General features: G+C 36.3%; 3 protein-coding genes and 2 pseudogenes across 3 annotated transcripts; 1 reads left to right on the plus strand and 4 right to left on the minus strand.

Annotated features, from left to right (window-relative positions):
- Positions 1-356: 356 nt before the first annotated feature.
- On the minus strand, positions 357-1,125 carry LOC116136996 (annotated as a pseudogene).
- An 879-nt stretch (positions 1,126-2,004) lies between these two features.
- On the minus strand, positions 2,005-7,372 carry LOC116136997 (BAG family molecular chaperone regulator 6). Its single transcript, XM_031422680.1, is given in 5 exon segments — positions 2,005-2,587; positions 2,775-3,846; positions 4,165-4,361; positions 4,364-6,356; positions 7,184-7,372. Coding segments are annotated over 4 exon segments (3,441 nt in total). The 5' UTR covers positions 6,252-6,356; positions 7,184-7,372; the 3' UTR covers positions 2,005-2,303.
- Positions 7,373-7,512: 140 nt separating this feature from the next.
- LOC116136998 lies at positions 7,513-9,937 on the minus strand (annotated as a pseudogene).
- A 65-nt stretch (positions 9,938-10,002) lies between these two features.
- On the minus strand, positions 10,003-12,642 carry LOC116136931 (GDSL esterase/lipase At4g01130). Its single transcript, XM_031422609.1, has 5 exons — positions 12,073-12,642; positions 11,039-11,257; positions 10,792-10,949; positions 10,434-10,704; positions 10,003-10,343 (listed from the first exon to the last, which is right to left on the minus strand). Exons 1-5 carry the CDS (start codon positions 12,326-12,328, stop codon positions 10,075-10,077), a joined length of 1,173 nt encoding a protein of 390 aa, XP_031278469.1. The 5' UTR covers positions 12,329-12,642; the 3' UTR covers positions 10,003-10,074.
- A 7,355-nt stretch (positions 12,643-19,997) lies between these two features.
- Positions 19,998-24,985, plus strand: LOC116136976 (common plant regulatory factor 1). Its single transcript, XM_031422663.1, is given in 15 exon segments — positions 19,998-20,300; positions 21,598-21,719; positions 21,899-21,923; positions 21,926-21,941; positions 22,043-22,069; positions 22,071-22,102; positions 22,105-22,136; positions 22,271-22,351; positions 22,863-23,023; positions 23,118-23,163; positions 23,288-23,336; positions 23,566-23,810; positions 23,984-24,061; positions 24,179-24,304; positions 24,441-24,985. Coding segments are annotated over 14 exon segments (1,212 nt in total). The 5' UTR covers positions 19,998-20,300; positions 21,598-21,656; the 3' UTR covers positions 24,672-24,985.
- The last annotated feature ends 287 nt before the right edge of the window (positions 24,986-25,272 follow it).

A 25,272-nucleotide genomic window follows, 5' to 3' on the forward strand; every position in this document is an offset into this window, starting at 1 on the left:
AGTTTCATTGGCATCTGTGGTAGAACTATTGTTCAGAGCATATTGTACGTTTTTTAATTATAGTTCAGATAAATTTGCTATATGGGTAGGAGTAACTAGAAAAGCAAAAGCATGGGCTGGTCTTTCAGAAGACGGCGCTTGGCTTTTGTGCCTGTATCATTCATCAACATAAACGTAAAAGAGGATTTACCAGATATATCTCCTCTATGTAGCGTATCAGATCAAGGTGAGACACTTTTAATTAGTTTATTTGATGGTGTAGATAGAATTATTATTGTGGTTTAAACCAACACTATTGATGATAAGAAACATTTTATTATTGATTATTGTTAGATAATACATCCTTAAAAATAGGATCAAGCTATAGGATGTAGATCACAGAGCTTGTTAATGGAAAAGGAGGATCAAAAGCGAGCCATGAGAATGGCCTTTGTCATAATTAAGTTTGCAGCTTCAGTGGCGTGTATTCCATCCCAGCTTACATAATTGAATGGGTCATACAGGCTGTGGCTGTTACACTCTTTCCATTAATCACCTTGCTATTTCCACAAAAAAACACCACATCAAAATTATAGGCACAACAAGCCTCGGGACCATAAGTAAGTCCTGCCAAAACAATTCATATTAATTTGTAACACATATATACATATGATAATATATTTTTTAGTAGTGGGTGAATAAAATAAAAGTTTTACCATAAGCTGTTGGGTGTCGAAAGAGGTCTAGGAATATGGAATGGAGGTCAACATAAATGAGGTTAGCTTTTGGAAGATCTTTTCTCATTTGGTCTAGTGTCGCTTCAACATGTTATTATAATCCACCACAGCCTTGTTGTAAGAAAGCAAGCAACCATCGTCGATATCGTACTGTTGTTGTGAAGCTCCACTAAAATGAGGATAACAACCAATTGGTGCAAGATTCAATACAAAAAATGGCGTCCACCAAATGCATATATCTCCTGGAAATGGAAATTTGATAGAAGAAAATTAATAGTATTAACAGTATTGAAAAATAATTTAGAGGGTTCAGCCATTATTATCACACCTTGATTGTCCAAGCAATTGTGTTAATCACATCAGGAAGAAACTTCTTCACACCACTTACACCAATAGCTGCTAATTGGGATGTAAATCATTTTGCCGATAAGAATTATATATAGATTTTCCAAAGACATGGTGAAGGCAGCTTCGTTGAGCCTAAGAAACAAACATTTTTTTTTTTAAGTAATTTACGTAGAAAATTATAGTAATTGAAACTAGAATGGTTTTAATATAATCCCTGTTTTACCAGAGGAGTGAATTCCTCCACTCTAGTCTTGAAATTTTTCATTGGTTGAGTTGGAAGCCAAGGAAAATGGCTGAGCCCACAAAAAAAGGAAGTTAGGCAATAGAACTGTTGAAGCCGCCGTAGCATAATTGGCTCCATGTCTGAATTGATCCCATTGATTGTAATATGGGTCTATGTATGGAAATCCAAGAGCTTAGCTGTCAAATGACAAAAAAAAAAACAAAAAATTGTGGTAATCAAATTAGATCAATTTAAAATGTTAAAAAAAAAAAAAAAAAAGTTTCAGAAAGAGAAGGCGAAAGAGATCGTCGTGGAAGTAGTATTTGTCATCAAGAAAAACTCCAGCCTGGAGGACTAAATGCTCAATATATGCCAAAACTCTATGGACTCTCCTTTGAACTGTACCCCATTACCTAATCCAACTTTTCAACTTTTTCATCAATATCCTTCATTGCACCGGTGGAGATTTCTAATGATTAAAATCTTGTTTGGTATTCTGTTAAGGGAATGGATCGAGAAGAAAGTTGTCTGTGATTTTTCTATAAAATGATGGGAATGACCTTTGGTTATTAAAAATATGTTTTGAAATGTCAGTTCACGTTAAGTGTATTTATATAAAAAGTACAAACAAACATGATGCATTCTTGTAGGGATTTTCCCTTTAGATTAGTTCCCAATAATATTTTCCGGCTGTCAAAGATGGCATGATCCAAATAATAACAAGGGTGAAATGTGAATGCTTTCACGTCGCTGCTCAAAATGCGCTACAGAAGTTCTAGATGTATCCAGTATTATAATAACATACCTTGGACAAGCAGCAAATACCAAACTATTAAAAGAAACATAAATTTTATTTCATACATACCAAACACATTAGACGCATCAACCATACTGTCACTCAGCCACGACCATTACATGTTCCATATTACATATATATCACCAACTGTTTTTGATTTTGAGAAAGATCTCGCTTGCTTACATAGCACACACTAGCAGCCCTGTCCTTTGTGGAATTATTAAACAATTTGGTACCAGTTTTTCTGTAGCGTCTTGTTCCATGTTTTTTGTTCTTCGACAGCTTTCTCCAAATCTTTCACTTTTCCAGTTAAGTTGGATATCACAGTTAACTGCTCTTTTCCTGCTTCCATCAGCTTCTCCATCATCTCTCTTAATTTTGCATTCTCTTCTATCAACTTCTTATCTCTTTCCATTACAATGTCTTTCATCAAGAGATTTCTGGGATGTTGGTGTAGCAACAACAGCATCTTCTTGGTGCTTTCAAACTCACAACGCAGCTCATCTTCCATTTGTCTTCGTCAATTAAACACTTTGCTTCCTCGCTTTGTGAGTCAAGCAGCACATCGTCTTCTTTCTTTCCATTTACTTCCGGCTCCCAGATTTCTTCTCTCTTTCCTCGGACTCCTCAGTGAAACTTTTTAACTGCTGATAAAAGAGAGCGCACATGATCAACATCTATCATTCTTGACCTCTCTCTCCAACTATAGCCACTTCATCACTTTTTACTCCCTCTGCTATTGAAGACAAGGTTGAATTTCCTACTTCGGGTACTGCATTCACAGGCACCTCCATCACCTTCACCAAATCTTCTTCTTCCATTAGAGCAGTTGTATTGGTTGCCACATTATCTATCGCTTCACCATGGCATAAGGTCTCTCCTTCCTGCCTCAGTCTGTTCGTGCTCCGCAAATGCAGAAACAACTGGTCATCTTCAATAACGCCCAGAGGATGTTCAGCCAACAGATTTGTTTCTGGCTCTTCAAATGCAGAAACAGCTGGCTCATCTTCAATTCCACCCAGAGGAAGTTCAGCCAACAAATTTGTTTCTGGCTCTTCAAATGCAGAAACAGCTGGCTCATCTTCAATTACACCCAGAGGAAGTTCAGCCAACAGATTTGTTTCTGGCTCTTTGGTGGCTGCTGTCTTGTTGTCAACTTCAACTTCACAGGCCATCATGTTATCAACATCAGTCGATAAATTAGGACCTGATAACATGTTGGATTCCATTTCACCATCTTCAATCTCGTTCTCCCCTTTCCCAGTTAGTTTGACTTCCTCCAACTTGGAAACCGCAGGATGCTCTTCAATCAATTCAATAGGCAATTCCCTCAACTCGTTCACCCGCAGATTATCATCCACATGTAGTGCATCACCTGCAGCCAGTGCCCCCACTATTTCCTCAGAGCTGGGCTTGACTCCATTTTTCTCTTCTATCTCTGTCTTGAAAGTTTTAATAGGATCATGCACTCCATTGGCAGCATTCTCTTCTCTTGGTGCATTCTGGGAAAGCTGACTATGATCTTTCTCTTTCATGTTAATGCTATTATCACCACTGGTCTCAACAGAGTTTTCAACAATTCCTGCCTCCTTGTTTTGCATTTCATGCATGCTTACATCAGTGTGGGCGTCAATCTTGGGATCAGTAGAAACTTTAGTAACTTCTTTAGACTTCTTGGTAACCAGCAGATCAAGTGTTTCCTGCAGGGTTATGAGCTCTTTCGCCAAAGCTTTTCTGATGTCCCTAAGACTTGGATGCAAGCCCTAACACACAATCATTAACAATATTATCAATAAGAGTGACATCAGATTGGATACTTGCAAACTACAGAAAACCTTCAATCACTTGCTCAGATTATTTTTGTGCGTGTACGCAAGGGTTTGGATCATCTATTTACACTATCCAAATACCAATGACTGAGCTGACAGATTATATAATTTAGTCATCAACAATCAAAAGATGCATAACAATGTAATTGAGAGATATCCCTTACACCTCTCGGATAGAGGTAGAAAAAAAAAAAAAAAAACAAGATATATGAAATATAATTTTGACATCACTTAAAAAATGTGGGCACATACCTGAATGGTGTCTAATTTCAGAAGAAGCCGCATTATCATTTCCCCAATTACATCTCTTTCCCTATCATTTTTCTGTAAATTAGAAGAAGATTCAAGAGCTTGTATACGGTTTCTAACCTCTGCCACCTGTTCACAGACAGTAGCCATTTGCTTCAATTTCTTCAGTGGTTCCATTCTCCTCACCTCAAACCCGCGGTAGCAGACTGAATACGCATGGCAGCTTCCACATCGGACAAATTCTTTATCTTTTTTAGTCCTTCACCATCAGGTGCTTCAGCTGAATGAGATGCTTTAGTTACTTCGGTTGCCATCTCACTCACAATATCTCCCCCCTCTCTTACCCTCTTGTCCTCTTTGAACTTGTAACCATCCTTTTCAGTTTCCTTTGTAGATGATTTCCTGGATATGTCTTTTTCAGAATCAACGGGCAACCTCACAGAATTTTCCCTCTGAGATCCACTCCTCCAGTCTTCATTCTTCTTTTCACAGTTTTTATCATCTGCCATGTCAACAACCTTCCTCTCTGCTTCTGCTAGCTCCACCTCCTTGCTCTTGTTCATGAAACCATCTCGTGCTTGTGTATCCTGTAGCGTGTTCTCTTTCAAACACAATGAAGCAGAAGGCCTGTGAGAGTCTTTTGCTTTCTCCTGCGATTGTTTGTTGGAGCCAGGGGGACTAAGAGACCTTGAACTGCCATCACCATTTTTCTTTCTTGATAAAGGTTCAACTCTCAGAGAAACGGGAGGTAACTTAGATGTCTTTTGAGGGGATAACTGTCTTCTAACACTGTTTCCTGTAGGATTGTCTGTAACAACACTTTCGGCATACTTTGATGGAGCATCACATACTTTCTTAGTTTCATCAGAGTTGTCTTCCTTTCTCTGCACTTCCACTTTCTTTGTCGAATTGAGTTTCTGATTGGGAATGTTCTCCATTGTCTGTGAGCTTTTAGCCTGACCACCAGAATTTTTCTTGTTTTCAGATTTGTTCATGCTATCATCGATCTCTGAAGGCTTCACGGGAATGAACTTGAAGCTGGATAGTGGTTCCTCCTCAGCAATTGAATCAGCATTTGGATCCCTTTTGTCTTTCTTTTCAGCCTGCTCTTGCTCACTATGAGAAGGCACCCAGATTATAGGATAAGGGAATTGCCTCCTTTTATCCTCAACTTGTTGATTCTGTCTTCCCTTCTCATCTTCACCTTTCATCAAGGGTTTGAGGCCACTTGTGTCAATTGGAAACCAGCCATTCATCTTCCTTTGGTCCTTTTGAGCCTCCTCTTTCCCATCATTAGAGGGCATCCAGATAATGGGATATGGGAATTGCCTCATTTTATCCTCATTCAGTTGGTTGTCTGTTCTCTCTTTATCCTCATCATGCATCAAAGGTTTAAGGCTGTTCAAGTCTAGTGGAAACCAGCCATTCCAAACTGTTGGCCCTTTTTCAGAGGACTTTATATCCTCATGGGATTTTGTGTTGCATGAAGCATTCTTCTGGTCTGCTACCTCCGATTCAAGAGGCCTTCCATACTCATAATTTTTCATCATTTACTCAGGTGGGATCCACATAACTGGATATGGGTTATTTTTTGAGTTGATTGGAACCAATGAATCATTTTTCTTCGCAATGTCAGGCTCCTGCTCTTCAATCTTTACACCTCTTTCACTTCTCTGATTGCATATGTGATTAGGACAGCCACAGCAGTGATAGTCTCTTTGTGCCTCCTTATCATATTCATGCCTAGGCTGCACCATTGAATGATGTGGAGAAAATGGGTATTGCACATGGTATGGTGCATTGAATACAGGATGATGTCCACAGCTATGATGGCATGGTGACGATGTGAAATGAGAGGTAGGAGGATTAAAACTGTAATAAACTGGGAAGTTGCCATGGTTGGAGCATGCATAACACGGGTTCATGTGGCCACAGTTGCTGCCATTACTCCAAGGTCCACACATCATAGGATATATAGCTTGATCCACCGTCATCTGAGGCGGGATGCCATCATAGCTAGGATAATAAACCTGACCAGATGGCACCTGGCTTCTTTGGTGAGGATATGAGTCCATGTAGATGGGCATCATTTTAATTTAAGCAACACACCAGACAGTTCTCGAAAAAGTTGTAAACGTTGCTCTGTGAACCACCCGAAGTGTTGGTAGAATTACCGGCAATATCTGAAGGCGTCTCTGATGAAAGAGACAAAGGGCTATAAGCATAGTGAAAACAAAGGAAAAATAAATAGTATTACGAGGAGACAAATAGATTCGTGCAAAAATTACGTAACTTAACCTAACCCTTTCTAAATCATAATCATTCGAGATACTTTTAGCTTACGTTAAAAGAGAAAATGAAAGCTGTATAATTAAATTAAACCTTCTCATAATTAAAAAAAAAAAATACTATAATATATACATAATTAAGCCTCTAAATTCCCAAACTGTTACCCTAATACAAATAAAAAACAACTGCTATTCAGATCAATAGACATAGATAGTGACTGTATTTTATAAAACTTTCAACACTAAAATCTGAGATCAAAAAATAAAGATAAGCTCTGGGCGATTCAAAGTAACAGAAATTCGATTGTATAAAGTAGACATTGGTAGTTAATATTCATCTACCTATCACACTCATTTCAATCGTTACTATTTTTGCCTCAAATGAAACATCCATGACAATTTTTAGCGCTAAGCAGAGTAAACGATTAATCAAAATGATGACAATGAAACTCACAAAGAAAGTTGAAGCACTATAAACCTCAAGAGGTGATGGACAAGTAAAACAGGTGAGCACAAATTTCAACTAAACCTACTCAGAATGTAAAAGCATTACTAATAAAAAATTTCTAACGTATAAAGAATTGCGCGCGAATGTACTTCATTTGGTGAAACCAAAAACCACTAAATTCCAATGACCGCCATATATAATCCAAAAAAGATATAATTGAACTTTTAGCTTCTAAAGCAAAGGAAAAACAATGTTACACTATTAGGCGGGAGGAGAAAGAACTTACAATTTATTCAAAAATGAAAGCTCCACCAAAACGGTTCCGCAATCCTGATGAGTGAGTTATCAGCACGAATTCAATCCACAAACCCAAAATAACGATTCAAATTCTTGTTGTGACCTCTCTTATGCGATCAGTTGTGTTTTCTTTTCTGGATGAGATTGAAATATGAGCGATATTAAGCCTTTTATATATATGGAAAGGTTCTTACTAGATTTTAAGTGAAAAAAAAACCTTCTTCAGTTTTCGAGATCTTTCGCGGCTTTCTTAGACATGAAATGTCTGGATTTGTCTTGCCACGTGTGAATTGTGCTTCGTGTCCACACACGAAATCTCTAGAAAGTCTCTCTTGCCTGTGGGACCTCTTGGTTCATGTGAATCTCTCTTTCCGATTGTTTTAAGCTTCCAATACTCTCAGGTACTTTCCCAGTCAAATGATTCATAGATAAGTTTAAGATCCCCAGCCTTGAAAAATTTGTAAGATCAGGCAACTCTCGCCGCAGGCTGCTGCTAGAAAGATCAATGCTGTTCACAAGATAGAGATTCCCCGTATCATACAGGTATTCTCTTCCCTTTGTTGCCACCAACAACTGCCCTTCATATCTCACATTTTCAGCATCAACAGAAATACCACTCAAATTCCCTAGACATGGGGGAATTGATCCTGAAAGATTATTATGAGCAAGGTCCAATATATGAAGAGAGGAGAGATTGCATAATTATGAGGGAATGCTCCCATGGAACAAGTTTGACCTTAGACGTAAAATCAGCAGAGATGGGAACCTTTCTCTTATCCACGCCGGAATGCTACCCGAAAGTTTATTATCTCCAAGATCAGGAGTTGTAATTTCTGTGCAGTTCTTCAAGGCTGAAGTAATTTCCCCTGATAGCTGGTTGTTGCTCAGCGTCAGGAATATAGGTGAAACAAAACCCAAATTACCCAACGAACTTGGTATCTCACCAGTTAAATAGTTGTTTGCTACGTTTATGACATAGACAGCTGTTAAACTAGACCAGAAATCTGAGATTTTTCCCGTCAACTGGTTATTGGTGAGAACAAGAGTGAACAAATGACTTAAATTCCCAATTGACAAGGGAATGGAACCATAGGAAGTTAAAAAGAGATGTCAACATCTGACAACATGGGCATTCGTTCACCGAAGTCTTCAGGAATGGGTCCAGAAAAAAAGTTATCCAAATGGAAAGAAGTGATATTTGATGAAAATACTGGCAAAGGGCCAGTAAACTGGTTGTAGTTCAAGAACACTACAGCATTAGGACCGAACTTGATTGTGTTCGGTATTTTACCGTTTAACTGATTATAACTGAAGTCCAAAACATCCAGAAACAAATCTAACTTCCAAAACCAATCTGGTTTGGTGTCTGAAATATTATCATGCCAAATAGCCACAGAGTTTAGTTCGTTTTGATTTCTTAGCCACATAGGAAATTTTGGACCCACTAGACAGGATTTGAGGTTGAGGTACTTAAGTTTGAAGTAGGAATCCACTCAGAACTCACATTAAAAACCAAGGTGATGTTAGAATAACTCTGGACAATCGATAAGTCTTTTAAGCTTGTGAGACTAGAAAAATGAGCTTCTGTCATGACACCCTCCCACTGATTATAATTTATATCCAACGCAACTAAGGATGAGAGTTGTCCTAGACTAGCCAGAATTGTTCCTTTCATTCCATTTTCAGAAAGATAGAATTCTTCTAAGGATGACAAATTTCCAATGGAGTTGGTGATCTAACCTGAGAAAGGGTTTTTATGAAGTAGAAGATTTCATATTCCTCAAGTGCTCCAAGGAATTAGGAATATTCCCACCCAGTATATTGTACCCCAAATGTAAGTACTCTAACCTGCAGTTGGTGCAATTAGACAAGCCATCAGTGAATTCTGTCATCTCACCGCTAATCTTGTTGAAGGATAGACCAAGCACACGCAAATGGCAGAGCCAAGCCAGTCCTCGTTGGCAAAGATACTCTCTTATTTCTAGGTGTCGTGGCTCAGCTTTTACCGTCGGATGTTATCTTTTATAGCTATAGTCTATGAAAATTTAGGAAATTGGTCGTCTTCTTACTTTGAAGTGCGTAATTACTCCAATGGTTGGCTTCACTGTTTATGATGCTTCAAATTCAAAAAATTTAGGCAATGAGGAACTAGCTTTCAGCTTAAAGGGAGATGATCTTATCAATGTTACTTTTCCTGACTTTGTTGTCGGAGATAAAAATGTAACACCACAATGTGTGAGATTTGGTTTTCGTAAAACAACTTAAATTACCGACATGAGTGAGCCAAATGTATGCGCTAGTAAGGTGTCAGGGCGCTTTGCGATTATAATTCCATCTCCGTCCAGATGATGAAGTGAAAGAAACCGACGCTGAGAAACGGTGGGTGATAATTTTTGTGAGTGTATTTGGTGGGATGGCTGTGTTGATTTTGGTTGAAGTGGTTATATATAAGGTAGTTAAAAAGAGGAAGATGAAAAAAATGGAGGGTGAAGCAGACAAAGGAGTTGCTTTAGATACAACATGGATTGGAAGAAGTAAAATGCCTTCAGCATCAATGGTCAGAACAGCAAAAGAGGATTTGCATATATGGGTAGGAGTAACTACAACAGCAAAAGCATGGGCTGGTCTTCATGAAGACGGCAGCTTGGTTTTTGTGCCTGTATCATTCATCCAACATAAACGTAAAAGAGGATTTACCAGACATAATCTCCTCTATGTAGCGTATCAGATCAAGGTGAGACATTTCTAATTAGTTTAACTTGATGGAGTAGATAGAATTATTATTGTGGTTAAAACCAACATTAATGATAATGCTAAAAAATAAGAAACATTTTATTATTGATTATTGCTAGGTAATTACATCCTTAAAAATACAGGGGATCAAGCTATAGGACGTAGATCACAGAGCTTGTTAAGGGGAAAAGGAGGATCAAAGAGCGAGCCATTGAGAATGGCCTTTGTCATAATTAAGTTTGCAGCTTCAGTGGCGTGTATTCCATCCCAGCTTACATAATTGAATGGGTCAGTACAGGCTGTGGCTGTTACATTCTTTCCATTAATCACCTTGCTATTTCCACAAAAAACACCAGCATCAAAATTATAGGCACCGCCTCCAAGCCCACAACAAGCCTTGGGACCATAAGTAAGTCCTGCCAAAATAATTCATATTAATTTGTAACTACGTATATACATATGATAATATATTTTTTAGTAGTGGGTGAATAAAAAAAAAGTTTTACCATGAGCTGTTGGGTGTCGAAAGAGGTCTAGGAATATGGAATGGAGGTCAACATAAATGAGGTTGGCTTTTGGTAGATCTTTCCTCATTTGGTCTAGCGTCTCCTTCAACATGTTATTATAATCCACCACAGCTCTGTTGTAAGAAACCAAGCAACCATACACGTCGATATCTGTACTGTTGTGTGGAAGCTCCACCAAAAATGCAGGATAACAACCAATTGGTGCAAGATTCAATACAAAAAATGTGCGTCCACCAAATGCATATATCTCCTGGAAATGAAAATTTGACAAAAGAGAATTAATATGTATTAACAATATTGAAAAATAATTTAGAGGGTTCAGCCATTATTATCACACCTTGATTGTCCAAGCAATTGTGTTAATCACATCAGGAAGAAACTTCTTCACACCACTTACACCAATAGCTGCTAATTGGGATGTAAAATCATTTTGACCGATGAAGAAATTATATATAGATTTTCCAAAGACATCCGGTGAAGGCAGCCTCGTTGAGCCTAAGAAACAAACATTTTTTTATTTTAAGTAATTTACTTAGAAAGATTATATTAGTAATTCGAAACTAGAATGGTTTTAATATATATACCTGTTTTACCAGAGGCGTGAAATTCCTCCACTCTAGTCTTGAAATTTTTCATTTGGTTGAGTTGGATAGCCAGAGAAAATGGGCTGAGCCCACTAACAAACAAGGAAGTGTTAGGCAATAGAACTGTTGAGGCCGCCGTAGCATAATTGGCACCATGTCTGAAATCTGATCCCATTGATTGTAAATATGGGTCTATGTATGGAAATCCAAGAGCTTTAGCTGTCAAATGACCAAAAAAAACAATAATTTGTTGTAATCAAATTTAGATCAATTTTAAAATATTAACAAAAAAAGTTTCAGAAAGAAAAGGCGAAAGAGATCATCGTGGAGGTAGTATTTGTCATCAAGTAAAACTCCAGCCTGGAGGGCTAAATGCTCAATATAGTGCCAAAACTCTCATGGACCTCTCCTTTTGAACTGTACACCATTACTCTAATCCAACTTTTTCAACTTTGGCCTTCATCAATCATCCTTCATTTGCAGAACTCGCCATATCATGGAAAATTAATGGGGGAATCAAGCTATATACAATCTAATCTCCAATATATCAATAAAAAAAACACTACTGTTGTCTGTTCAGTATAAGACGCTTAAATTCTGATCGTGTTTAGAGCAAAAGACATGGAAGAAATCTACAGTTGTCGAGCAGGACAAATACAATAAAGAAAACAAGTATGCCTACAAAAGAGACGGTTATCAGTAAACAAATTGACAAAGCTTTTACCAGAGAAAACAGAGGTTCGTTACTTATCAAATGTAACTTAAGAGTTTATATTTATTTCAGAGAAAACAAATTGGTTCTCCCTTATTCTGTATCCCGGCACCGCAACAAACAGCTATGTCAGAAATCAATTGTGCTTGTTAAATCATAAGAATGAGATTTATCTATAATATACTTCAACCAGATACTCAGAAACAGTTGATTAATTATTATGTGAATTATGGCAGGTGTCAACTATTTAATTTTAATTTAATCAGAAGTACAAATCAAAGAGACTAGAGAGAGTTAAAAAATATATATATATATATATTACCCAAGAAATCAACAATATTCCTCCCATCTGAAGCGCGACCAGCGGGTCTCTTGAAGTAGGTCATGCCAAAAGGAAGACGCTGAGGAGGGAATGCTGCCCAAAACCCACCAGTGTCGGTATTTGAGTCTCCAAAGTTGAAGATTGCCTCATATTCACATTTTGAGTCACTCAAACAACCGCACATCGCCATCATCACCATCCAAATGACGAAGACCTTTCTCAGCATAACTATGATTTTGGGTAATTGGAGAGCCATTTTTTTTCCCTTTAAACTAGATATATGGACAACGCAGAGACAAGTTTAGTGTTTCTGTGAAAGTATCCTAGACTGACCGGGACTTCTCTTATATAGAAGATTAAAACGAATGGTTCCAGATGGTGATCAAATCATATGGCAAACGAGTCCAGTTAACTAACACGTGGGTAGTGACAGTAGAAGGAGAATGGATAGAAAGTGTAGCAAATTTTAGGAAAGATTATGCAGAAACTTCAAAAGAATGACCAATGACGATACGTTATATGGGGACGAATTGGTGATGAAGTGATGGACTTGCTGATATGCACTTTTCTCAATTCAATCTGAATTTATATTTTAGTGGAGCAGGGAAGGGAACAGAAGCAGTATCTGATTATGAATAATACTTTGGGTACTAATGGATGGGTACTAATCTGTGTACTAACTAAAGCATAGTACCCGTACTATGCGCATAGTACGGGTACTATGCTTTAGTTAGTACACAGATTAGTACCCATCCATTAGTACCCAAAGTATTATTCATAATCAGATACTGCTTCTGTTCCCTTCCCTGCTCCACTAAAATATAAATTCAGATTGAATTGAGAATAGTGCATATCAACAAGTCCATCACTTCATCGCCAATTCGTCCCCATATAACGTTTCGTCATTGGTCATTCTTTTGAAGTTTCTGCGTAATCTTTCCTAAAATTTGCTTCACTTTCTATCCATTCTCCTTCTACTGTCACTACCCACGTGTTAGTTAACTGGACTCGTTTGCCATATGATTTGATCACTATTTGGAACCATTCGTTTTAATCTTCTATATAAGAGAAGTCCCGTTCAGTCTAGGATACTTTCACAGAAACACTAAACTTGTCTCTGCGTTGTCCATGTATCTAGTTTAAAGGGAAAAAAAATGGCTCTCCAATTACCCAAAATCTTAGTTATGCTGAGAAAGGTCTTCGTCATTTGGATGGTGATGATGGCGATGTGCGGTTGTTTGAGTGACTCAAAATGTGAATATGAGGCAATCTTCAACTTTGGAGACTCAAATACCGACACCGGTGGGTTTTGGGCAGCATTCCCTCCTCAGCGTCTTCCTTTTGGCATGACCTACTTCAAGAGACCCGCTGGCCGCGCTTCAGATGGGAGGAATATTGTTGATTTCTTGGGTATATATATATACAGTATATATTTTTAACTCTTTTCTTTGATGTTTACTTCTGATTAAATTAAAATTAAATAGTTGACACCTACCATAATTCACATAATAATTAATCAACTGTTTCTGAGTATCTGGTTGAAGTATATTATAGATAAATCTCATCCTTATGATTTAACAAGCACAATTGATTTCTGACATAGCTGTTTGTTGCGGTGCCGGGATACAGAATAAGGGAGAACCAATTTGTTTTCTCTGAAATAAATATAAACTCTTAAGTTACATTTGATAAGTAAAGCACCTCTGTTTTCTCTGGTAAAAGCTTTGTCAATTTGTTTACTGATAACCATCTCTTTTGTAGGCATACTTGTTTTCTTTATTGTATTTGTCCTGCTCGACAACNGATCTGAACATTTTCTGCACGTCCACGTCAATTGGGACCCACTGTAAGTTGCGTAGTAAACCATGTGCCTGCAAGACACGTCACCTTGTCGGGAACGATGCTTAGTCTGATTAACCTAGATTAAAAAATTAGAAAAAAAAAAAAGAAGAGGCCACCACGTCAGATCCCTCCAATCACATGTCTCTTTCTCATCCCACCGATAAACCCGCATCACCGTTGATATAGCCAACTAATCAACGGCTGAAGTTTCATTCTGACGTGGCTTTCTGACGATTACGTCACACTCCACTACAGCCAGTCACATGCGCGCTTTTTTTATCAAATATCAATCCAATTGGACTTGCATGCATATGTACCCTTTTATTTCTAAAGTTGTTTTGATTCCCATTAAAAAACCCGCTAAAGCTGACGTTACCATTTACTATTATTTTTAATTCCTTATTTACTAAGCTAATTGTATAATTAATTTATCCAAATTAATGTTGTGATCCTACGTGTATGGATTTCTATTGAACATATCACTCACTCCTTGTATTTTGTTTTTGCCAGCCCATCTTCTGGTTCCATCTTTTATTGCATTACATAAATGTTTATAAGAAGAAGACTTATTAGACATAACAAATCAAAGAATAATACAATAAAATGTAACTATTATAAATTTGAAACTCAATATATGCGTTAACATTAGGCTAACAATAAAACATGATCATTGAAGGATGCATAGTTGATTCCCTAATTTTTGTCAGAACTCATGAGTTGATTAATACCAAATAAAGTAGATAAACTGGATAAGCAGAATTTTCGTGAATTAAATGACAAAAAATTGTGGAATCTTTCTTACAAATATGTACGGACTTTTAGTTTGAATATTCAAACTTATACATAATCGTTTTTCATCAAATAAATTAAGCTAAATTATACTATAGACACTCTAGAATTATAATCATAATTCAATTTATACCTATTCATGATAGCAATTTCAACTTTTAATTTGATGTGATAATTGATATGTATACGGGAGTTTGATTTAGACATTAAAATACATACATGTTTTAATCATGTATACGCACGTGACTTTTGTTACTTCCCTATCCCTCTCATTCAGGGGAGAAAAAAATTGCTAACCTCATCAGTTCCACAGTATTGATTAATTATCCACTTAATAGTGTTAAGAGAATGATTTCTTATTGTAAATTTTCGAATATGGGTTAAGTGTCTTTTCACACCTTAATCACTTCAAAACGGAATTAAATAGTAGTATTGATTAAATTTGATATTCAGAATTGGATATATATATATATATATATATAAAATAACAATGACAATAATATTGATAATTAAGGTTTGATTTTTAAATAAATTGGAACTCTAGGATTTTTTTTACGTGATTGATGAGACAACAACCACACAGTTATTATGAGGCCTTAGTAAATCCATTTGTAACTTATGAATTTAATTGTGCTTATAAGGAGGTGTGTTAACTTAAAAGAATTGATTTCCTTCGTTTTAATTCATGTTATATAATTAAATTATACCTACAGTTATACTAAATCATAAAGATAACCATTTCAATCCTGATTCGTGTACTTAAATAGTATATTTGACAAATGACTCAATTAGATTACTTAAAAATATATTTGACAAATAAAATGCGCAACAACTTAACCAAAAAATAAAATAATATCACATCAATCTGAACTAAAACAAAAAAAAAAGCTAAATTATTTTACCTATATCGAAAATGTTTATAATATTCTTATCTAAATAATCGAGTTAAATCCATGTAATCCCGTAGCCTAGTTGATAAGGTAGAACTGCCACAATAAAGTTATTATAAAGATTATCAATTAAGGTATTTCAGAAATTTAATAATAAAGATAGAAGTTTTCAAATTCTTTAAAAAAAAAACACACACACACACATACAATAACCGTGATTAATGCTGACATTAAAAAAGAATCATATACCTTTATTATTTATTTATCTCTTTTTAATGCTACTGTATTTTAGTTTTTCGATTATAAATTATGAATCTTTAGGGAAAAAAAAGGAAAAACCCAAAAAAAAAAAAAAAGGTAGAATAAAAGAGGTGTGATGTGACGAAAGAACAATAATTAAGCCCGCAAGGCCGAATCGGTATGCTAGATCTAGTAGACCACGGCTAGACACCAAGGCGATAGCCCGTTGCGCTGGGCATGGCTTTGAGCTGGCCACTTCGGGGGATTGGTCTTAATCTTGACATTGGCTATTTGGCTTTATTATTTTACTTATTTTGTTCTTTTATTTATTTTTATCTTTTTTTATTTTGTGTTGTCTATAATTTTAGTATTTTTTTAATTGGGTTTCTTATGTTTTTAATACTGTTTCAGCATATCTTTTAAAAATACTAATATAATCTTAAATTGTTTTTACTATTACAGAATATTAAATCTAACACGAATTAATTAATTTTTTTTGCTTTAATATTAACTTTCTAAAATTTTTGTAACTTAAAAGATGAATGGTGTGAGGTACATCCATTAATTACGAGGCACGTGTAATCCTCCCACGTGGAGATCACAGTGACAAGTGGATCATGTAAATCTCTAGAAAGTCTTAGGAGATGTGAAAAATGAGCTGGCTACGCAACCTCTCTTGCCTGTGGGACCATCTTGGTTCTGAGTCCACCTGCGTGGGACACGTCAGTGTCCGGACCACACACGCGACCGACATGAGTGGGGACCACATCAAGTTCGTGTTTTGATTCTTTTTTAAGCCAAGCCAGACTAACCAGTCCTCGTTGGCAAAGATACTCTCTGATTTCTTGGTGCCGTGGCTCAGTTTTTACCGTCGGATTTTATCATTTATAGCCGTGGATTATGTTAACGTCAGTAGTGGGTCCCGGTAACGAATTTATCTTATTTATTTTCTGTTATGGATTTATTAATGGCAAGGCTGGTGAACTCTGCGCGTACACGTGGGTCGCTAGCGAAATGATTTGGGAAAGTGATTTTGAATAGTCAATATGAATGGAGGGCTGGGATTAGAAACTGCGTGGCGCCCGAGTCAAAACAAAATGCGTCAGACATGGAGTGCTATCCGCGTGGGAAAAAAGGACGCTAGTAAGTGAAATGACTTAAAATACCCTGCACTTTAATATTTTTTGCGTTATGGCAGTGTAGAAGGATAATGAGAATTGATCTACAAAGAATGAATCTGTCTTTTCTAGTTTTTTTTTTTTAATTAGCATACATATTCCTAATAATATAAAATTTTAGAAAAAAATAATATATAAAAATAGAGAAACTTTTTATTAAATAAATTTAATTATTCAATTTTTTTACATTTTTAATTAATAAATTAATCTTTCTTAAATATCTTGAGATTTTATTTTAAATAATCACTTTTTATTTCATAATAAATCAATACTTTTATATTTCGCTCAAGTTTAAAACAAATTCAAATAAATAATGTTTAAAAAGGGTATTAATTATTCACGTAATGAAAATTTATCTGCGAGGACTAAGACATGATAGAAATAGCATTGAGTTCACTAACTAATATTATACATGTTCATTTATTTATTTATTGACAAAAATGTAAATCAATTACTCTTTTCTTGCAATCGTTTTGTTTTTACGATATCTCACTGAAAAGGTTATGCCATTTAAAGCTAACATATAAAACATTTTACTTTTATTTGGTGTTTTTGATATAAATATTTGCTACCTACGTAATATGTATATATTTTAAAAAATACAAGCACATTACAATCATAATGCACGATTAAGAAACACATCAATAATTTTCATAAATGTAGGTAAGCAAGTCGAGTTGTTAACGTACATTATTATTGTACTAAAATTAGACACGTTGACAATTAACCATTCAAGACTTGCAGTTATTAGGAACATGATTACGGCATGCTGGCGCAGTGTCTAATTACTTTTCTTAAATTAAGAAAAAAAAAAAAAACTGCAAATTAATTTCATCAGGTTTACAGTTTACACATCAACATCTTCAAAGTTGCGGGCAAACTGCACAGCACCATGGTATTTTTTGTTTTTTTGGTAATTAGAGTATTCAAGTCGGTTTAAGCAAATCTTACTTAATCTATTAAGATCTTGAAGTTGACATGATATTCAACTAAATTCTTGAAGTGATCACCCTATTAGTAATTCAGATAGATCGAATTTAAGACATTTTGAATAATATACTCAAAAGTTTTAGTTGACTGTTAAGTCATCCAATTGTGGTTAAACAGAGCACCATGTTGCTAACAAAAAGATAAGCAGATCATGCTTTGGATTTGTATCATAAAAAAGTTTTTGGGTGGATAAATACATATCATTTTATGATCAACATTCAGAATTAGCAATTGTAAGTTACAAATGATGTAAGTAGTCAATTTTACTATGTTTAAATTACTACACGCTAAGATTTATTTTTAATGTTAAGATATGATTTAAAATTGAGTAAACGGCAAATTCTCACCAAAAGTTTGACGAAATCCCAAGTTGGTATCCCATGTTACATTTATCCTAAATTCCCACCCTTAAAATAACAGTGTTAGTAATTTTTAGAGTTTAAAGGGTGCAATTACCATAATGCCCTTAACCCTAAATCAATAAATTATGTTTTAACCCCTAAGTTAGTAGAATTATAAAACTTACCATTTTATTTTCAAATTATGTCAAAAACACACTCGGTCACTACACACCCTCCTCAGAAACAGCCCGATCTGGGCTGTTTCTAATGGTGTCGAACCCTGTGGTCACCTCCATCACCTTCCCTGTAGTCCGCTTTCCAAAACCCCTCTGGTTCCCGATTCATTGGCCCCTCCAATTGCCGGCACCGTTAGACTTAGGTTTTTGGTGTCCTTCGCTAGATTCGGGTTGATTCCAGCGTTGAAAATCCAATTGGACACCACCACTGCAACCATCGTTTCCAAATCTATAAAACCCTTATGTCCTCAACAACCGTTTTGTCATCGTTCACTGGTCGAGAGTTCGTGTTCATCGGCCTTTTTTGGTGAAGTGGTGGACGGTAAACAGTGAGCTGTCGTGACTGGGAAGGTTAAGGGTTTTGTAGGGGAGGATGCAAGGAGTCAAATGGTGGTGGTGGTTGGGGTTTTTGCTGTTCAAAACTGTGGGAAACCACTAAAAACCAGTCGCATGTCGCGGCTACTGTGGCCGACGATCGGCGAGTGATGAGAGGTTGTGAAGGGTATGGTTTTGTTGAGGGGATGATGGGGGGTTTAAACGGTGGTGACAAAGGTGATTTTGGGTGGAAGAATCGCCGAAAAAAGGGCAAAAAACGTCGGGGATGCCGTCTGTTAACGTGCGTCAAATGACTGTTAGAGACGACAATCTGCTAATGTGCACCGTCCATGTAAAATGGCCAATTTACCCATTTATCGTTACATCAAATATTTTTCTATCACTTTAAGGGTGAGAATCTGGAATAAATATAATTTAGGGTACCAACTTAGGATTTTGTCAAACCTTGGGTGGGAATATACCGTTTACTCTTTAAAATTTCATGTGTCAGTACACAAACCAAACAAATGCTCAGGTTCTGTTATTTATTTAACAATACACAAATCGTTTACAAAAAGTAAGAAGAAATTCTATAGAGATAAAAGTGGTTTGCCAAATCATTGGCAAAAGCTAAAGATTAAGAGTAGAAAAAAAAAAAATTAATTAATTTTTTTTTAAAAATTAATCAAATACAAAATGGAAAAGAACAGATGGCAAAAATCAAACGAACAAATCTCAATCCGTGGAGTTAACTGTTAAGCATGGCTTGGGGTTGGGACCCCATATTGGCAGTCAATGGCTGGCTAGTCCACAGTGGTGGATTCCAAAGGACCTATTCATTATAGTTAAGTTTTTATAACAATAAAAAAATTGAAAAAAATTAATTTAATGAAACGCACCACGTAAGCCACATGACGGGTGGAATACGTTGGACCCTAATCGGGGACGCGTAGATCGAGTTATTAACGAACACGTGTATGGTAGAGGTGACGTTGGAATAAATAAAAATGGCCAGCGCGATTATGGATGGGCCAACTCAACAACCAACTTTGCCCACGTATATACGATGTATTTGTATACGACACGCGTATGATGACGTGGATGTTGCCTTGGCGCTGCTCCCTCTCCTTCTTCTTCACCACCTCTCCTCTCTCTCTCCCTCTTCTCTCTTTCTGTAGACTAGAAACCGAACTTTTCAGTTTTTTCGTTTGTTCTTTGAGAGGGAAAGTTAGAGAGAGAAAATGCTGAGGCTGACAAGTTAGTTTGGAGTCTTTCTTCAAAACTGTATTTTCTATTTTTGCTTATATTTTATTTTTGTTTTCGTATTGGAGAAAATCCAAGGCTTAAGCATTGAAGTTTCTGGATTTCGGAAGTGCGAAGAGGAGATTTGGTGTCAGGAAATATAAGGTATGAAAAGTTTCAAGTTTTTTGTTTGAAAAAATTTCAGTTACTTGAGAGGATTCGTTTGTCAAGTTTCTGTTATATAAACTCTAACCTCTTGTTTGGTTGGTAAGAAAATGGTGGAAGGGATAGGCAAGTGTTGAAGTCGTCAAATTATGTCGATTAGGTGATGTTTGATTGGCTACAAAATGTAGGAAAGTTAAAAGGAAACTGTAATTTGAATATTCGATTTGGGCCTCAACGCCAAACTATCCCTTATCAAACCTTTGAGTATGAGCTTTCTCGGTTTTTATAAACTGATGTAACAGAACTGCACGACTAAAAGAACGATTAGAATTTTCCTTGTTGCAAAGGAATGTCTTTGATTTTCTCGGTAACCAAATAGGGTATCAGAGCTCAAAGTTATTTAGTTCTCTCCAATTTACGAGTTGTAGGCTTTCTTCAAATCTACAACTCTTATCAAGCTTGACAGCGAGTCAGATTTATAAAAAAAAAAAAAAAAAAAAAAATTAGGAAAATTTGCAATATGTAACTGTGCTATCTAAAGCAAATATGATTTTCCGGACTAGGAGACTCATCTAAACCATCATGAGTTATCATGCAGAAAAAAACTGCAGGAGTCTTCGACTGCTGTTACGAGGGTATTTTTGTCCTTTATTATCGGATTGTCTCCCTTTGAGATAGATTTGTTGAGTCCTTTGGCTATACAGATCACTTTCTTATGATCGGTGGGGGCGTGAAAAGACTTTTATACCCCCAAATTTCAGACTTTTCTCAGGCCTTCAACGTTTTGTTACTTTTTCGAATTGTTGAAGGACATGAATGATCGATTCATTTTGATTGTAGATTTCAGTGAAGCAGTAAATAAATTTCTTCGTTTGAAGGTGCTTATATCGATAAAAGCTTGTGTTTGTTGCACGTTGAGTTACAATTGTCAGTGTTAAACTATCAATTAACTTGATTAAGAAAAAAGGGAGCGTAAATTTTATTTAGCAATTAAATCATACATTTATGGTTAACCTGGACGCATTCCAAATCAAACTAAAGAATTCTAAATCTAAGGAATTTTTAACTCAAGAATTTTGAATACTTCTATCAGTTGTTTTCCGAATTTGTAAAGGGAAAATTCATCTGAGTCTGTTGTATCTGATGGGGATTTGTGGGAATTGATATGTTTACGAATGCCCCAAATGGTTGATATGTTTAATTGTATTGTTACTGTACTTTGCCTTCTATGCTCTTCTTTTCTTGCCAACCATGACCTGACTTGTTTTACCTTGATGCAACTGACTATTGATTAAAGACGGGAAATTCTTTCATCTTCTCTGAATTACCTGGGGGTTTCCAGTTTGGTGCTTGACCATGGGAAACAATGAAGATGTGAAGTCTTCGAAGTCTGATAAATCATCTTCACCTGCACCACCGGTGAGCTGAGAACTTATGCAGGATTCTTTTGTAAAAAACTAGAATAAGAGAAACCTGATTTTATTGCTCTGGAGGAAAAAAAAAAAAAAAAAAAAAAAAAAAAAAAAAAAACCAATTTCATTTCTCGGTGTTTGCTTATGAAGTTTTTGTCTGACAATGGTCAAATTGATTATTAACAGGATCAGGGCAATATTCGTGTGTATCCGATTGGGCAGCTATGCAGGTTAGCACTTGACTTGCAATTAGTTATCGTTTTCGCTTACGATTGTCCAGCGTACAGTATAAAACTGCTAAATGGGAATTATGTTATTTTGTTGCATCTTGGCGTATTATGGCCCCAGAGTTGGATTCACCATATTACAACTCTACTGTGGCATCTGGACATCCTCTCACCCCTATATGTGGGGTCCACCACAGGTATTCTTCAGAGCTTTGAGGAAGTCTGAAAGCAGCCCTTTTTTTTTTTTTTTTTTTTTTTTTTTTTTTTTCATATTTAGGAATGAATTTGGTATACTGGGATGGGGTTAATTTGATATCATTGATCCTTCCAGCCTATGATGCCACCTTATGGAGCACCTTATGCTGCAATTTACTCTCCGGGAGGAGTTTATGCACATCCTGCAGTTCCTCTGGTAAGTTGTAGTTTTCTCTACACTTTTTAGAAATGGTTATGAACTTTCCCTTGAAGTATTAGAGCAAAGTTGTTATCTGAGAGAGCTATTAAATTTGAGTTCATGGGACTTTCCCCTGAAGTATCAGAGGGCAGATGTTATGTGAAGGAGGTATTAGATTTGTGTTCATGGGATGTTTGTAAATTCCTCCTGGTTTGGTAAAATTCATTGGTTTGTAGAATTGGCCAGATCCCATTTTTCTTGCAGCTTAATTGTGTTAAATGATAATTATTCCTTCATTGCACTCGGTGGATAGCTAGAATGTGGTGATTGCCCTTTGTTTACCGAAATCGTCTGATGTTTCTATTTTTCCCATATTATAGACGTCACATCCACATGGTCAGGGGGTTCCACCATCACCTGCTGTAAGTGGAGTGTTGCTTCTTATCTCTTTCAACTCTTGCAAGTCTATCTTTTTGGTCTGTCTCTGGTTTGTAAGTATCATAAGTTGATGTTGGATGTAATAATGCAGGCTGTACTCCCTTTGAGCACAGAAGCACCAACAAAATCATCAGGAAACTCAGAGCGAGGTTTAATGAAGAAACTGAAAGGATTTGATGGTCTTGCAATGTCTATAGGTAATGGTAATGCTGAGAGTGCTGATGATGGGGCTGAACATAGGCTCTCTCAGAGGTGCGTTGAACAAGCACATAACTCTGTTGACAGGTTTAGTGGTTTTCCTATTTTCTCCATTTGGGATAGACTAATTTTATTCCTATTTGGACAGTGAGGCTGAAGGTTCAACTGACGGGAGTTATGGGAATACTTCTAAGGTGAGTACTTCTTTTTCTCTTGAAAATTTGTTACATCTTTATGTGATACACTAACTTATTTGAAAGTTATATATAATATAGTCACTGTAAATAAATTTGTCAACCCCTTACTATCTTATATCAGGAAGATCAATGTAGGAGGAAAAGAAGCCGAGACGGGATGCCTATCATTGGTATGTCTCCATTCTTAATGAAGCATTAGAAATTGATGATCTAAAATTTTACCTGCAATTGATAATTTTGGTGGCCCCTATGAAGATTTTTGAAGTGTGAAAATGACACCCAACTCGGAAAATAAGAAAACAAAGGAAGAAAAGGAGAAAAGAATTGGTCCTTAGAATCCTATTGGGTTGAAGTTTTTATGCGTTTATGTTTATATTTGTTTAATATTTATGCCAAAAGGTGGAGATGGGAAAACTGAGACCCGGCCAAATCCTGTTCCTGGTGGGGATGTGAATGCAGCTCCTAATGTGGTGTTGGGCACAACTGTTGCTGCTGATGGTGTTCCAGGAAAACCTGGTGGCCCTGTACTTTCTCCTGGCATGACAACATTGGAGCTTAAAAACCCTACTAGCATGAATGCTAAGACGAGTCCAACTAGTGTTCCACAACAATGTGCAGTTTTGCCTACTGAAGGCTGGTTGCAGGTATTGTTTGTGAATGTTTCTTCCCCTGTTTGCTTCGGTGCTTCATCTTGTTTCTAAACTTTAATATTTTAAAGCTGTTCCAAAAACTAATGAATTTCAGTCGTAAATGCAGCATATGAAGCAGTTTCTAATTAATATATATATTTTTTATACTCTTTTTGGCATCTTGCTAGAATGAACGGGAGCTCAAACGGGAGAGGAGAAAACAGTCTAATCGAGAATCTGCTAGAAGGTCTAGGTTGAGGAAGCAGGTAAGACTAAGGGACATGAGAGTGCTCATAGATTTTTACTCAAAACGTTCTGTTGGCTGAATTTCATGTATCTTACTGAAAATTTAGTCCACAGCTAATGTTTTATCCCCCATATAGGCTGAGGCTGAAGAACTGGCACGTAAAGTTGATTCATTGAATGTTGAGAATATGACACTCAAATCTGAAATGAATCAATTAACTGAGAAGTCAGAGAAACTAAGGCTAGAAAATGCAAAATTAATGGTAAGTGCTGTTACCTTTCTGCAATTACTCTTCTTTCTTGATTTGAGACTGTTTAATATTTTTTGGTTTGCCCGGAAGTTGTGTGTTTCCAAGTTGAAAAGTTTTGTGCTAACTTATAAAGTGGTTTATTATACAGGAGAAACTGAAGAATGCGCATGCTCAAGAGATTATTTTGAACAACATTGACGAGAAGAGGGTCACACCTATTAGTACTGAGAACCTGCTGTCTAGAGTTAACAATTCAGGTTCTGTGGATAGAAACGTTGGGGAAGAAGGTCACCTGTTTGAGAAAAACTCAAACTCTGGGGCAAAGCTACATCAACTCCTGGATAAAAGTCCGAGGGCTGATGCTGTGGCTGCTGGCTGATTAAGGAATCAGCTTATTTGCTAACAGTGGGCAGATGCAGAGATTAAATAGCTGAATAGGATTGGTATGGGTCCTGGAGTTTTTACATATTAAGTTAGTTTATCTCATGGCAAACCTGATGTGTTTTAGTAAAATCAGAGTGCTAGTGCTAATGGGCCCAAGGTTAAGTTAGTGTACATTCAAGAGAAAATAGAAATTGATGAGTTTAGGAAAGGTGTTGGAACTTATAAGCTGTATTTTGGTTTGATGTGAAGCTATTAACAAACTACTGATATCAATGGCAATTACGTGATTTATAAAGATGTTTTTATGTATCTCCCGTTTCAATCTGGTATTGATGGTTCCACCTTATTTAAACTATAGGGACTTAAGACATTTTTTTAGACCAGGGAAGAAAGCTATCTGAATTTTTTAACCTAAAACCTATGGTTACATGAATCTTGGTGTGCTTACATAGAGCCTTTTCTCTGTTTTATGTCAAATTCTCTTGTTTAATAATATATTGCTCCTAGGAATATAATAATAGTAATAAATGACTCTAGAAATTAAAACATATAACAAAAGATTTTTGCATTGGTCTATATTTCAATTTAAATTTGTG

The sequence above is a fragment of the Pistacia vera genome, unplaced genomic scaffold (assembly GCF_008641045.1).
Source record: "Pistacia vera cultivar Batoury unplaced genomic scaffold, PisVer_v2 Contig320, whole genome shotgun sequence".
NCBI classification, from domain to species: domain Eukaryota; kingdom Viridiplantae; phylum Streptophyta; class Magnoliopsida; order Sapindales; family Anacardiaceae; genus Pistacia; species Pistacia vera.

Excerpts from the sequence above, each read along its gene's own strand:
- LOC116136931 (XM_031422609.1), bottom strand. The coding sequence starts at position 12,328 with ATGGCTCTCCAATTACCCAAAATCATAGTTATGCTGAGAAAGGTCTTC. Across the intron at positions 11,258-12,072 it reads GAATATTGTTGATTTCTTGG|CTAAAGCTCTTGGATTTCCA; the intron begins GTAATATATATA and ends GTCATTTGACAG. Across the intron at positions 10,705-10,791 it reads CAATTGCTTGGACAATCAAG|GAGATATATGCATTTGGTGG; the intron begins GTGTGATAATAA and ends TTTCATTTCCAG.